The sequence below is a fragment of the Eriocheir sinensis genome, chromosome 37 (assembly GCF_024679095.1).
Source record: "Eriocheir sinensis breed Jianghai 21 chromosome 37, ASM2467909v1, whole genome shotgun sequence".
In the NCBI taxonomy this organism is placed as follows: Eukaryota; Metazoa; Arthropoda; class Malacostraca; order Decapoda; family Varunidae; genus Eriocheir; species Eriocheir sinensis.
The window spans coordinates 11,974,524-11,989,199 of NC_066545.1; the positions used below are offsets into that span (position 1 = coordinate 11,974,524).

Sequence of the window (14,676 nt, forward strand, 5' to 3'; positions counted from 1 at the left end):
CCTCCACATCATAATCTTCCCTCTTCTTCCCTTTTCTTCTCTTCTAATCCCATGAAAACCCGGTTAATCTTCTCTGTGTCTCTGGAAAATGGTCGTGATGTGAGTCCGAGACGTTAAGAAATATGAACTCAGTGTAGGTTATTTTCAGACACTTCCGCCGTCACTAACATCGGTTACTTACAAAGGCGGAAAAGGAGATTAATCGGATTTTTCTTTGTGTTTCTTTTCACGTTCATGGTACAGAGGAAAGGACGAACTACCACCAGGGTCATAAAAGTGCCTCTGGAAACGCTCAAAACTCCGACGAAAGTCCGCTAAGGCCGAAAAGAAGATCAATAGTGTTTTTAGGAGTTATTTTTTTCACGTTCATGGTAGAGAAGGAGAGTTAAACAACCATCAGGGTCATTAAGAAGAAGAAGAAGAAGAAGAAGAAGCAGAAGAAGAAAAAGAACAAGAACAAGAAGAACAAGAAGAAGAACAAGAGGAAGAAGCAGAAGAAGAAGAAGAAGAAGAAGAAGAAGAAGAAGAAGAAGAAGAAGAAGGAAATATGGATGAAGCGGATGAGTTATAACTTTGGTGTAACGAGTGAAGTTGATTGTGGAGAGAGAGAGAGAGAGAGAGAGAGAGATGATCATTCCTCTCTTTTTTTATTTATCTTATTCTTCCTCCTCTTCCTCCTCCTCCTCCTTTTCTATCTTCTTTCTCCTCCTTCCCCTCCTCCTCACCCTCATAATCTTCATCCTATTACTTCTCCTTCTTCCTTCTCTTCTTCTTTATCGCTACTTTTTTGTTTTTTCTCTTCTTCTATTTTCTTATTTTTCTTTTCTTTCTGTTCTTCTTTTCCCCTATTTTTATTTTTATTTATTTTTTCCTTTTTTCTTTAATCCTGCTTTCCTTCCCTCCTTTTCTTTTTACTTTCCTTCGTTGTTCATAATTTATATCGTTCCTTACTTTTTCCTTTGTCTTACTCTCTCCCTCCTCTTCCTCCTCCTCTTCTTTTTCCTCCTCCTCCTCCTCCTCCTCCTCTTTCAGCCTCTATCGCCGCTTCCCATCTCCTCTTTCATTCTTCTTTTTTTTTATCTGTTCTCTTGTTTCCTCCACGTTCCTCCCTCCTCCTCCTCCTCCTCCTCCTCCTCCATCCTCTCATTTCTCCCCTTTCGCTTCTCTTCCTTCTTCTTTTCTTTCATCTTCTTTTTCATCATTATCATAATCTTGACTCTCCTTCTCTTTCCTTCTCTTCTAATTCACTCTCTCTTTTCCATTTATATTCATTATTTTCATTCTCTCTCTCTCTCTCTCTCTCTCTCTCTCTCTCTCTCTCTCTCTCTCTCTCTCTCTCTCTCTCTCTCTCTCTCTCTCTCTCTCTCTATCTCTCTCTCTCTTGTAGTCTTCCGTTTCCCTTCTTTTCTCTAGCTCTTCCTCCTCCTCCTCCTCCTCCTCCTCCTCCTCCTCCTCCTTCTCCTCCTCCTCCTCCTCCTCCTCCTCCTGCCACAAACAATTAATATTTCCCTCCACGAGAAAGAGAACAACATATCCTCTTCTTTTTCTTCTCTTTCTTCCACGATTTTCTTCTTTCACTGTTTTATTTTTATTTTTTATTTTTGTCCTATCTTTTGATCGTTATTTTTTTCTTACCTATTATTAAGTTATTCCTCTTTTTTTTTCATTTCGTTTATTTCTTTTCTTCTTTCCCTACTTCCCTCCTTCTTCCTTCATTCTTTCTTCCATTTATGCTTTCTTCCTCTCTCCCACTTTTATTCTTTCTTCCTCTTTTCTTTTTTCCTCTTTCATTTTTCTTTCTTTTTGTCTTTATTCCTCTTTCTATTTTTCATTTTTTTCTTTCAGTATTTAGTGTGTGTGTGTGTGTGTGTGTGTGTGTGTGTGTGTGTGCTCGAAAATAACTTAGTCTTTCATAAACAGGAAAATAATAATAATAAGAGGAGGAGGAGAAGGAGGAGGAGGAGGAAGAAGAGGAGGAGGAGGAGGAGGAAATCAGAGGAAATAGGAGTAATTGAGTAAAACAGAAAAAAACATGACAAGGAGAAGAGGAAAATGGAGGAGTGGGTGGATGAAGATGAGGAAAAAGGAAGGGAAGATAAATGATAATGACTAAGAGAGGAAGACGAAGAAGATGAAGATAGAGATGAAGAAGGAGAAAAAGAAGATAAAGAAGGAGAAGAAAAAGATGAAGATAAAGAAAAAGGAGGTGAAGATAAATGAAAATGGCTTAGAGAAGAGGACGAAGAAGATGAAGATACAGATGAAAAAGAAGAAGAAGAAGAAGAAGAAGAAGAAAAGGAAGGACAAGAACAAGGACAAGAACAAGAAGAGGAGGAGGAGGAAGAAGAAAAAGATGAAAATGAAAAAAAAAAATATATATATATATAAAAAAACAGGAAAACAACAGTAGCACCACAAACAACAACAAAAACAACCTCAACAATATCACCACCACCAAAAACAACAGCAGATAAAAAAATGATGAAGATGATAAAGAAATAAAAAAAAGATGATAAAGAAAAAAAAAACAGAAAAAAACAATGGGAACAACAACAACAACAACAACATCAACAAAAACACCACCACCACCACCACCACCAACAACAACAACAACAACAACGAATACAAGAACAAAACAAGAATCAAACACTAACCACAACAGCCTCCTCGGTAACCTTGGTGGCAGGATTGGGGAAGGAGAGGGGGGGGGTCAGAAGGAGGGGCGGGTCAGAAGGAGGGGGGTTAGGGGGGACTGACAGGAGGGGTGGTAGAGGTAAGATAATTCACATGTCTTTATTTTCGTCCTGTTCCTTGAATTCGCGACCCACAACACAGGCCGGTGAAGGGGAGGGATGCGAGGAAGGAAGGAAGGGGAGGAAAGGGATGGGGTGAATGGAAGAATGTGAGGAAGGAAGGGGAGAAAAAGGATGGGGTGTAGGGGAGGAATGTGAGGAAGAAAGGAAGGGAAAGAAAAGGAGAATGGGGTGAAGGGGAGAATGTGGGGAAGGAAGGGGAGGGAAAGGAGGATGGGGTGAATGAGAGGAATGTGAGGAAGGAAGGGGAGGAAAAGAATGGGGTGAAGGGGAGAATGTGAGGAAAGAAGGGGAGGAAAAGGAGAATGGGGTGAAGGGAGGAATGTGTGGAAGGAAGGGGTGAAGGGGAGGAATATAAGGAAGGAAGGGGAGAAACAGGCTGGGGAAGGGGAGGAATTTGAGGGAGGAAGGAAGGGAAGGGAAAGGAGGATGGGGTGAAGGGGAGGAATATAAGGAAGGAAGGGCAGAAACAGGCTGGGGAAGGGGAGGAATTTGAGGAAGGAAGGAAGGGGAGGAAAAGGAGAATGGGGTGAAGGAAGAAATGTGAGGAAGGTAGGAAGGGGAGGAAAGAAGGATGGGGTGAAGGGGAGGAATGTGTGAAAGGAAAGGGAGGGAAAGGAGGATAGGGTGAAGGGAGAAATGTGATACAGGAAGGGGAGGAAAGAGGGTTGGGGTGAAGGGGAGGAACTGAGGAAGGAAGGGGAGAAAGAGGATGGGGAGGAGAGGATTGTTGTAGAGTTTGTAGTAGTAGTAGTAGAAGTAGTAGTAGTAGTAGTAGTAGTAGTAGTAGTAGTAGTAGTAGTAATAGTAATAGTAATAGTAGTAGTAGTAGTAGTAGTAGTAGTAGTAAGGTTAGGTTAGGTTAGGTTAGGTTATCATTCTCCTCTTTTTCTTCAGTCGCATTATCATTATTTTTATCATTATTACTTATTATTATTATCATTATTTTTGTTATTATTATCATCATCATCATCGTGTTTCGTATTCCTTCCCCAGACGTGATTAAATTAATGGACGATGATTCCCTTTAATCGAAAATTTAATACATTTCAATTGCGAGAAAATGAGAGAGATAGGTTTGAAGAAATTTTACATCCATCTCCTTTTACCGAAGAGAGAGTGGGAAGGGAGAGGGAGGGAGGGAGGGAGAGAGGGAGAGGGTGGGAGGGAAAAATGAGAGGTCGGAATTACAGCTTCCTTCCATTTTTCTCTCTCTCTCTCTCTCTCTCTCTCTCTCTCTCTCTCTCTCTCTCTCTCTCTCTCTCTCTCTCTCTCTCTTTTCCCTCCCTCTCTCCCCTCCTCCTTATCTCTTAATCAACGTGTCTATACAATTCTTTCCTCCCTGTTGACTCTCTCTCTCTCTCTCTCTCTCTCTCTCTCTCTCTCTCTCTCTCTCTCTCTCTCTCTCTCTCTCTCTCTCTCTCTCTCTCTCTCTCTCTCTCTCTCTCTCTCTCTCTCTCTCTCTCTCTCTCTCTCTCTCTCTCTCTCTCTCTCTCTCTCTCTCTCTCTCTCTCTCTCTCTCTCTCTCTCTCTCTCTCTCTCTCTCTCTCTCTCTCTCTCTCTCTCTCTCTCTCTCTCTCTCTCTCATATCCAATCATTAATCACGCTGTAATTTAATAGTTCGCCACAAAACTCGTCCTTCTTTTCAATCAGTTTCATCTTTTATTTTTATTTTTTTAATTTTTTCATGTGTCAAAATGTGTCACTTAGGAGAGTCACACACACACACACACACACACACACACACACACACCAAGGATTCCTAACCATTGATATGTATGTAATGTTTTTTTCTATTGTATTTTTTCCTATTGCTGTTTTTCTTCTTTTTCTTTATGGCATTTTTCTACTAGTCATTTTTTTTTCATTATTGCCACTTCCTATATTTTGTTTTTTGCTTCTATTGAATAACTATTTTTTTTACTTATATATAATCTTCCCACTGAGTGTCGGGGATCGAACCAAAGCAACAACGCCACCGATGAACCAAGAGGTCGCCGCGCCTGAGGTCACTTCTGCGGCCTATACCTGACGCCCCAGCCCCGCACTGTGGACATGGCGGTGAAGGTGACCCCGCTCATACTCGTGGCGCGGTGACCTCTTAGCTCATCGGTGGCGTAGTTGGTTTGCTGCCCTGACCTCTACTCAGAAGGCTCAGGTTCGATCCCCGACACTCAGTGGAGTTCATTATGGGATATTTTTACTGTGTTATTGCAGTTTCTCTAACGTATATATAATCTCATTTGTTTACTTATTTATATATTTATTTTAAATATTCTTCAAATACCCTTTTTCAGTTTTTAATTAAGATTCAGACTCGCATTTGAGAATAATTATGTCACATTTCTTTCTTTTTTCTTCTTCTTCGTTGTATTCTTCATCATCTTTATCTCCTCATTATCACTATCACTCACCTCCCTCCTCTGATTAACTGGCTATTTGTGGCGCATTATTTTTTTCCTCCACCACGTAATATATTTCATTGACATTTTCCTTTAGTGTCCCATCTATTTCCTCTATCGGCTCCTCTTTTATTATCATCATTAATTTTTTTGTCGCCCTCTCCTGGTATTGATTCGGTATTGGTTGGTGGGGCAGATTTCCTTTCACGATTTTTTTCACTTTATTATTTTCTTCATTATTGTTTTGTTTATTTTCCTCTTTATTTCTTTATTTCTGTTTCCTCTTAATTTTTACTTCTATTTCCTCTTTATTTTTATCTATTCTTTATTTATTCTTCATTTTGTCTTCTCTTCATTTCGATTTTTATTTATTCCCTCTTTACTTCTCTTTCCTCTTGAATTTTTCTTCTATTCCCTTTTTTTTCCTTTCCGTTTCTCCTTTCTTCTCATTTTTATCCATATTTCCGTTTCCTCTTCTTTTATTTGTTGTTTCCTCTTTATTTCTCTTTTCTCCTCATTTTTATTAATATTTCTATTTCCTCAATATTTATTTTGATTTATATTTCCTCTTTACTTTTATTTTTTTTGTTATTTCCTCTTCATTTCTCTTTTAAGTTCTATTTATATTTCTACTTCCTCTTCAGTCCTATTTCCTCTTTATTTCTCTTTTCATTTCTATTTGCATTTCTACTTCCCCTTTATTTCCCTCTTCTCCGTTTCTCTTTTCATTTCTATTTCCCTTTTCCTTTCTATTCCCTCTTGATTTCTGTTTTCTCTTTTTTTTTTTCCTCTCTTCTCTTTATTAATATTTCCTTTTTTATTAGTGCTTCCTTCATTTTGTTGTCTTTATTTCTATTTCCTCTTCATTTCTATTTCCTCTTCATTTTAATCTCCTCTTCTCTACTATTTCTACTTCTATTTCCTCTACATTTCCATTTCCTCCTAAGTCTCCCCTATTTTTCAGCTATTTTTTGTAATTCTGACGCTGATTGGACGGGACCTGATCGCGTTTTCTTTCCCTCGTGACGTGATTGGCTACTTGGACTTGGCATGGGGAAGGTTGCCAATTGGGGTTTTTATTCAATTGCAATCTTTTTTTTTTTTTATCGCACATACATACAGAGAGAGAGAGAGAGAGAGAGAGAGAGAGAGAGAGAGATTGGAACTTGTAATTTGCCGGATTTATTAGTTTTTTTGTTTCTCGTCGCTTCTATTTTTTTTTTTTATCTAATTTACTTTTGTGTGTGATATGGCCCACTTCTTCTTCTTCTTCTTCTTCTTCTTCTTCTTCTTCTTCTTCTTCTTCTTTCTCTTCTTCTTCTTCTTCTTTTTCTTTTTCTCCTCCCTCTGTTACTTATTCTTGTTCTTGTTCTTCTTGCTTTTGTTCTTCTCTTTTCCTTTTTCTTATTATTATTTTATTTTTCTTCATTTGTTCTTGTTCTTGTTCTTCTTGTTCTTCTTCTTGTTCTTGTTCTTCTTGTTCTTGTTCCTCTCCTTCTTCTTCTTCTTTTTCTTCTTCTCCACCACCACCGTCACCTCACCTCCACTTTCCCTTTCCCAGATGTGGCTGGACTACAGTTTACAGTGGAACGCCTCAGACTTCGGCAACATCCAGGTGATCCGCTTACCTGCCGAGAAGCTGTGGAAGCCTGACATCATCCTTTATAACAAGTGAGTGTGTGGTGATGGTGATGGTGGTGGTAGTGGTGTTTTGTTTCTGTGGTGAGAGTTATGATGGTGGTGGGTAGTTTCTGTGGTGAGAGTGATGATGATAGTGTGTTGTTTGATGTAGTGAAAGTGATGATGATGGTGTGTTGTTTCTGTAGTGAGAGTGATGATGGTGGTGGTGGGTTGCCTCGTTTGTGTGATGAAAGTGATGGTGATAGCTTTTTTTGAGATGGTGGTATCTTTTCTCCGTGTGATGAAAGTGATGATGAAAATGAATGCGTTACTGTTTTGATAGTGAAAAAGACGATGGTGGCTTGCTTATGTAGTGAAAGTGATGATGAGCTACTTGCATCTGTGGTAAATGTGATGACGAATTGCTTGTACGTGTAATGAAAGTGATGATGGTGATTTGTTGGTGAGATGATATTGATGGTGATGGCTCTTTTGTGTGATGAAAGGAATGATAAAGGCTTGCTAGTGTAATGAGAGTGATGATGGTACCTTGTTTGTGGGGTGAAAGTGATGATGGTATCTTGTTTGTGGAATGAGAGTGATGATGGTACCTTGTTTGTGGAATGAGAGTGATGATGGTACCTTGTTTGTGGAGTGAAAGTGATGATGGTATCTTGTTTGTGGAATGAGTGATGATGGTACCTTGTTTGTGGAATGAGAGTGATGACTTGTTTGTGGAATGAGAGTGATGACTTGTTTGTGGAATGAGAGTGATGATGGTACCTTGTTTGTGGAATGAAAGTGATGGTAAGAGTTTTTTCCTTCATTTATTTTGCTGATAGTGTTCGTCAGCCATTCCACGCTCATTTTCCAGTTTTCTCCTTATAACAAGTTTTCACCAATCGCATCCTCAGATTATCTTGTAACTAACTTGTCATGGTTAATTTTTGTCCTTATTTCAGCTTTAAAAATAATATATAGCTGAGGCATCATTGGTTTTATCCACAAAAGTTTTCAAGACAATTCGATCATACTAGTTTTCTTCAGGTAAAAGTTGGTATCTATATCCACAAAAATTTTCAACCCAATTCGATTATACTAGTTTTCTCCAGGTAAATGTTTAAAGCATGATAAGTTTGAAAGAAAAATCCACTCTTTCTTTTTTATTATTTTTCTTGTTTTGCTACCATTCTTTTTTTTTTTAGCGAGATGACTATTTGGGTATATCAATTTCTTTTCAGTTTTCTCTTAACGCCCAATAATAACAATACGTTCTCACCATTTCCATGCCCAGACTGTCTTACAAACCAACCGGCCTCTTACAGACTCCTTACGTTCTTATGTTATCATTGGTATCCATCCACAATGTTTGCAAGCCAATTCGATTATACTAGTTTCCTCCAGGTGAAATTTTAAAACATTATAAGTTTGAAAGAAAAGGCCACTCTCTTTTATATTTTTCTTGTTTTACTGTCAGTCTTATTTTTTTTTTCTTATTTTTTTAGCGAGATGACTTAATTTGGGTCAATCAATTTCTTTTCAGTTTTCCCTTGACGCCCAATGATAATGATAAGTTCTCACCAATTCCATGCCCAGACTGTCTTACAAAAGTTCACTCTCCCTTTTATATTTTTTTGCTTTACTACCAGTCTATTTTTTTTTTTTTTTTAGCGAGATGACTTAATTTGGGTCAATCAATTTCTTTTCAGTTTTCCCTTGACGCCCAATGATAATGATAAGTTCTCACCAATTCCATGCCCAGACTGTCTCACAAACCCTACCTCCCCCCTCCTTCCCCCCCTCCCTCCCCCTCCCCCAGCGCGGACAGCCAGTACAACAACGCCATCTTAAGCACTAACATCATCGTGACCGCGGACGGGAACGTGACCTGGCTCTCCTCCGCCATCTTCCGCTCCTCCTGCTCCATCAACGTCGAGTTCTTCCCCTTCGACGAGCAGAAGTGCGTCATGAAGTTCGCCTCCTGGACCTACGACGGCTTCCAGGTGAGCGGGGGGTGGGGGGGTGGGGGGGGAGAAGGGGGGAGTTCAAAGGGGTGTAGGAGGAGTAGCAGGTAATAGGTATAGTGTGTGTTTTGTTTTCTTTATTTCTTTATTTTTCTTCCTTTTCTTTCTTTCTTTCTCTTCCTCTTCTTTCCCTCTTTCTCTCTGCCATTTTTTTCTTTCAATTATGGGAAGTTCGAGGGAATTCATGTTTTTTTCTTTCTTCCTTTCTTTTTTTTCTCTTTCTTTCTTTCTTTCCTTTCTCTTTTTCTTTCTTTCTTTCTTTCTTTCTTTCTTTCTTGTGCGGGGATAAAGGAAGGGGAGAGTAAGGGGTAACAGGTATGTTTTGTGTGTTTTGTTTACTTTCTTTCTTCTTTCTTTCTTTCTTTCTTTCTCTTATTAAGGGGGATAAGGAAGGGGAGGAGAGAGTAAGGGGGAGGGGGATAGATATTGTGTGTATGAGGAACGGTTTTTTCGTATTCTCTCTCTCTCTCTCTCTCTCTCTCTCTCTCTCTCTCTCTCTCTCTCTCGCCAGGTGAGGGGGGGGGTAGGCAGGTGCGTCCAACCTTTCACATTCCCCTGAACGAGAAAATTAATGAAGGAACAGAAGGAGGAGGAGGAGGAAGAGGAGGAGGAAGAGGAAGAGGAGGAGGAGGAGGAGGAGGAGGAGGAAGGGGAAGACAAGAATAAAAGAAAAAGGAAAAAGAAGGAAAGTAGAAGAAGATGAAGATGATGATGATGAAGAAAAGAAGATTAAAAAGGAGAAGAAAGTAGAGAAGAAGAAAACTATGATGAGTAGAGAAAGGGAAAAGAAGATAAAGAGGGAAGAAAAAGGAGAAGAAAAATAATGGAGGAAGGAACAAGAGCGAGAGTAAAAAGAAGGAAAAAAAAGGACTATATATTATTAAAGAGAGAGAGAAAGAAGACAACAGCAGAAGATAATGAAGAAAGAGAAAGAAAGAAGGAAGAAAATAACTACATAAAAAAGGAAAGTAGAGACAAGATAAGATAAGAGGAAGAGAACGAATAGTGAAAGGAAAATGATAAAGAAGATAAATGAGGGAAGAATTAAGAGGAGGTAAAAGGAGAGATAGGAAGATGAGAAAAGAGGAGGAGGAAGAGGAGGAGGAGGAGGAGGAGGAGGAGGAGGAGGCGTGGCAAGTGCGTTCTTAAATCCGGGTTGAGTTTGAGCACGTGAAATGGTTTTAAAATTCTGAGAGAGAGAGGATGATATATTTGGATTTTTCTTTTCAGTTTTTATTTATTTTTTTTTTTTTTCGTCTTCCATATTTTCTTCCCTTGCTTTATCTGTCTAACTTTCTCTCCCTTTGTCTTTCTGTATTTATTTATCTCTTTTATTTATTTCGTTATCTACCTACCTACCTTCCTACCTGTCTATCTATCTATCTGTCTATCTAACCAACTATCTATCTATCTATCTATCTATTTAAGCCACTCTAACCTGACCTGGCCACTCGCTTTCATCCCTTTCACTGGTAAACAAACATCAACTGCATTTCTCTTCATAGGAGTATCGTGTTGCGGGCATTGTTTGGTTAGTTTGTGTTGCCATTGTGTTGTCTGGTTCACCAAATACAAATAATCTAACTAAGTCTACCCTTCATTATTTTTTTTCTTCTCCCACATATCACATTTCCTCCTTTCATTATGTTATTATCTTCCTCACTTTCTTGTCTCCCACCTTTCTTTACTTTCTTCTCCTCCTCCTTTTCCTACTCCTCCTGACCCTTCATTATTTTTTTTCTTCTCCCACATATTTCATTTCCTCCTCTCATTCTGTTATCTTCCTCACTTTCTTGTCTTCCACCCATCTTTACTTTCCTCTCCTCCTCCTTTTCCTGCTCCTCCTCTTTCTTCTTCTCCTTAGCTTACCGTATATTATTTCTCTCTTCTTTCACATCCTCCGCCTCAAATTTCAGTCTCTTATCCTATCATCCTCGTTAACACTTTTTCCTCCTTCTCCTCCTCCTTTTTATTTTTACCTATCCTTTATTATTTCTTTCTTCTCTCACATCTACATCATCAAATTTCCGTATCTCATCCTATTAGTTGCATTATCATTTTCTTCTCCTCATAATCATAATCAGCATCATCATTATCATCATCATCCTTATCCTCTTCCTCCTCCTATCTATCCTTCATAATTTTTTCTTTCACTTCATCATCATCCTCGTAGCTCAGCCTATTACCCTCATTAGCGCTGCTCCTCCTCTCCCTCCTCTTTCTCCTCCTTTTTTTCACCACCACTATCATCATCATCATCATCATCATCATCATCATCATACCTTCACCGTACCTTCCTCCCTCCACGCCCAGGTGAACTTGGTGATCCAGACGGAGGAGGGCGACTTGAGTAACTACGTGACCAATGGGGAGTGGGACATGATGGACATGGTGGTGGAGCGTAACGTCGTCTACTACTCCTGCTGCGAGGCGCCCTACCCGGACATCACCTACCACATCATCCTGCGACGCCGACCACTCTTCTACGGTGAGGGAAAGGGGGTGGGAGTGATGTATGGGGTGAGATGGGAGGTAAAGGGAAGGTTGAAAGTAGAATTGAGGGTTCTAACCTTAACCTAACCTCGCGTATTTTTATCTTACTAAACTAAACTTAAACTAACCAATCCAAATAAAACCTGAACTAACCAAACTAAACCCAAACAAACGACTTAACCAAACCAAACCAAACTTGACCTAACCAAACCAAACCAAACTTGACCTAACCAAACCAAACCAAACTTGACCTAACCAAACCAAACCAAACTTGACCTAACCAAACCAAACCAAACTTGACCTAACCAAACCAAACTTGACCTAACCAAACCAAACTAAACCTGACCTCACCAAACCAAACCAAAGTTAACCGAACCAAACAAAACTCAACCTTCACTAATCACGTTATCTGTCTCTCTGTCTCTACCTTGATTGTAGTTTCTACCATGAACTAACCTTACCTGAGCAAACCAAACCAAACCAAGTCAAATAAAACCAAACAAAACTAATCTAAATAAAACCTGACCTTTCGAAACCTAACCAAGCTGAATCAAACCACACCAATCCATAACAAAACAAAATAAGCCAAATAAACCTCAGCAAACCAAGTTAAGCAGAACAAAAGGAAAACAAAACTTGCCCCTAGCAAACAAAATAAATCAAAACAAAATAAAGCAAAGACTGACGACCTGATCATACTAAAGTAAACCAAATCCAACTAAATCGAACCTGATATGACCAAACTCAACGAAACCAAACTACACCAAACCAACGACTCAGCCTTCTAATCACTCATCTACTTTCTCTCTCCCTCCGCTGCAGTCTTCAACCTGATCCTGCCGTGCGTGCTGATCACCGGCATCGCGCTAATGAGCTTCTACATGCCCAGCGACTCCGGCGAGAAGGTGACTCTCGGCATCACCACGCTGCTCTCCATGACCGTCTTCCTCATGGTGATCGGCGAGTCCATGCCGCCCACCTCAGAGAAGCTGCCGTTGATTGGTGAGTGGCTGGTGATGCTGGTCAAGGGGTGGTGATTGGGGGTGATGGTGATGGTGGTGAGTGACTGGTGTGGTTGTGAGTTTTGGGGGGGTTGTTGAGTGATGAGTGATTGGTGAGTGACTGGTGTGGTTGTGAGTTATTTGGGGGTTGTTGAGTGGTGAGTGAGTGGTGAGTGTCTGGTGATGGCTAGTGATGTGGGACTGGTGATGGTGGTGATGTGAGTTTCGTGAAGTTTTGATTGGTGAGTGAGTGGTGATGCTGGTGAAGGGGTGGTGATAGAGGTGATGACTGATGAATGTGGTGGTGGTGGTGTTATATGGTGGTGATGTATTTTGAAAGTGTTGATTGGTGAGTGACTGGTGGTGGTGATGGTGGTGATGTGAGTTTCTTAGGGTGTTGGAAAGATGTGGAGATTTGATTAGATTTGATACATTTATTGAGATATACACATACATATAACACTATACATATATGGTCTCAAAAGGATGAAGGTACTTTTGTTGACCACCCCAACCTTGCTGCATTTTGCCTTTACATTACCGTACATTGGGTAAAGGGAGTTGTACACGCCCATTCCTCCCCTCACCCCCGTGCTCCCCCAGGTCTTTACTATGGGGTCACCATCTCGCTCGTCTCCTTCGCCACGGGGCTGTCGGTGGTGACGCTCAACATCCACCACCGGGGCATGCGAGGCCGCGAGGTGCCCGCCCTGGTGAAGCGCGTCGTCTTCTGCTACCTGGCGAGGATCATGTGCATCCGCCTCGACATTCCAGACCCCATGGGCGGCCAGGGGCACCGCTTCCCGCCGCCCGGTGCCGCGACGACGACCGCTACGACCACAACCACGACGGCCACTGGGGCTCCTCGCGGGCCTGGGGTAAGGGGGAGATGGTTGGGATTGGGTTGAAGGGAAGAGGGAGAAGGGGAGTGAGGGAAGAGGGGGTGGAGTGAAGGTTAAAGTGGTAAGAATTTAGGTTAGGTTAGGTTAGGTTAGGTAAGGCTAGGTTAGGTTAGGTTAGGTTAGGTAAGGCTAGGTTAGGTTAGGTTAGGTTAGGTTAGGTTAGGTTAGGTAAGGCTAGGTTAGGTTAGGTTAGGTTAGGTTAGGGTAGGTTAGGTTAGGTTTTGGGACTGGGGTGAAGGAAAGAGGGAGAAGGGGAGTGAGGGAAGAGGGGGTGGAGTGAAGGTTCAAGTGGTAAGAATAGGGAATAAAGGGAAAGGGGAGATAGTAGGGATTGGGGTTGATTTTGGGGGGAGGGGTAAGGATGAGGGAAGGAGGGAAGGGGCCGCGGATGGGAATGGGAATGAAAGAAGGAATTATTTTGTCATTTTCTCTTCTTCCTCTCTTCCTCCACTTCCCTTATCTTCTTATTCTGTCTTTCTCTGTCCTTCCCCTCATCATTTTTATTCTCCTCATTTTTCTTAGCTTAATCTCTTCACCCTCGAACCCCCATCATTCCCTTCATCGGTAGCATTCCCCTCACTCACCCCTCATTCCCCTCATTCATTCCCCATCACCCGCTTCATCCCATCATTTTTATTCTCCTCGTTTTCCTCTTCAGCTTAATCTCTTCACCCTCGAACCCCCATCATTCCCTTCATCGGTAGCATTCCCCTCACTCACCCCTCATTCCCATCACCCGTTTCATCCCATCATACTAAAAATACCCTCATCCTTCTCACCGTCCTTCACTTCTTCATCCCCCCATTCCCCATCATTCCCCTCATTCATCCCCCATCACCCGTTTCATCCCATCATACTAAAAACACCCTCATCCTTCTCACCATCCTTCACTTCTTCATCCCCCAGCCCCCATCATTCACCTCACTCATTCCCCTTCAGTAACTCATTCTCTTCGCTTCCCCCAGGGTGAGTTCGCGTCCCACGGTGACCTGCGAGACCGTCTGCTGGAGGATGAGACCAAGTGTGAGAACGGTGGCGTGCCCGGAACCAGGTGAGGGGAAGGTGGGGAGGAAGAATGAGGGGAAGGGGCGGGAAAGAGGGGGAATGTTTGAGGGGAAGGATGATGGGAAAGGATGGGGAGGAAAGGGACAGGATAAGAATGAAGGGTGTGAGGGGATGGGAAAGAAAAAATAGATCGAGAATGATGGTATTGTGAGGGGAAAGGAAGGAAAAGGAAGGGGATAGAAAGGGGATCGTAGGGAGATATTGGCCAAATGTAAAAGGTGTGAAGGGATGGAAGAGAAGGAATGGGAAAAGGGAGAGAAATGGAAGGGGAAAATGTGAATAGGATGAAAGAAGATGAGAATTAGAGAATGGAAGAGGAAGGAAGTGTGTGGGGATGAAAAATAAGGGGAAAAGAA

The 14,676-nt window shown here is 41.4% G+C and overlaps 1 protein-coding gene across 3 annotated transcripts in view; it reads left to right on the forward strand.

The window, feature by feature from the left end:
* LOC127008251 (ligand-gated ion channel 4-like) overlaps positions 1–14,676 on the forward strand; it is a 54,489-nt gene that overhangs the window by 30,852 nt on the left and 8,961 nt on the right. For all 3 annotated transcript variants that reach the window (XM_050880003.1, XM_050880001.1, XM_050880004.1), the window contains exons 5-10: positions 6,777–6,886; positions 8,655–8,838; positions 11,173–11,347; positions 12,175–12,354; positions 12,957–13,231; positions 14,221–14,306. In XM_050880003.1, the coding sequence (XP_050735960.1) occupies positions 6,777–6,886; positions 8,655–8,838; positions 11,173–11,347; positions 12,175–12,354; positions 12,957–13,231; positions 14,221–14,306 (1,010 nt within the window). The remainder of the gene's footprint in view (positions 1–6,776; positions 6,887–8,654; positions 8,839–11,172; positions 11,348–12,174; positions 12,355–12,956; positions 13,232–14,220; positions 14,307–14,676) is intronic.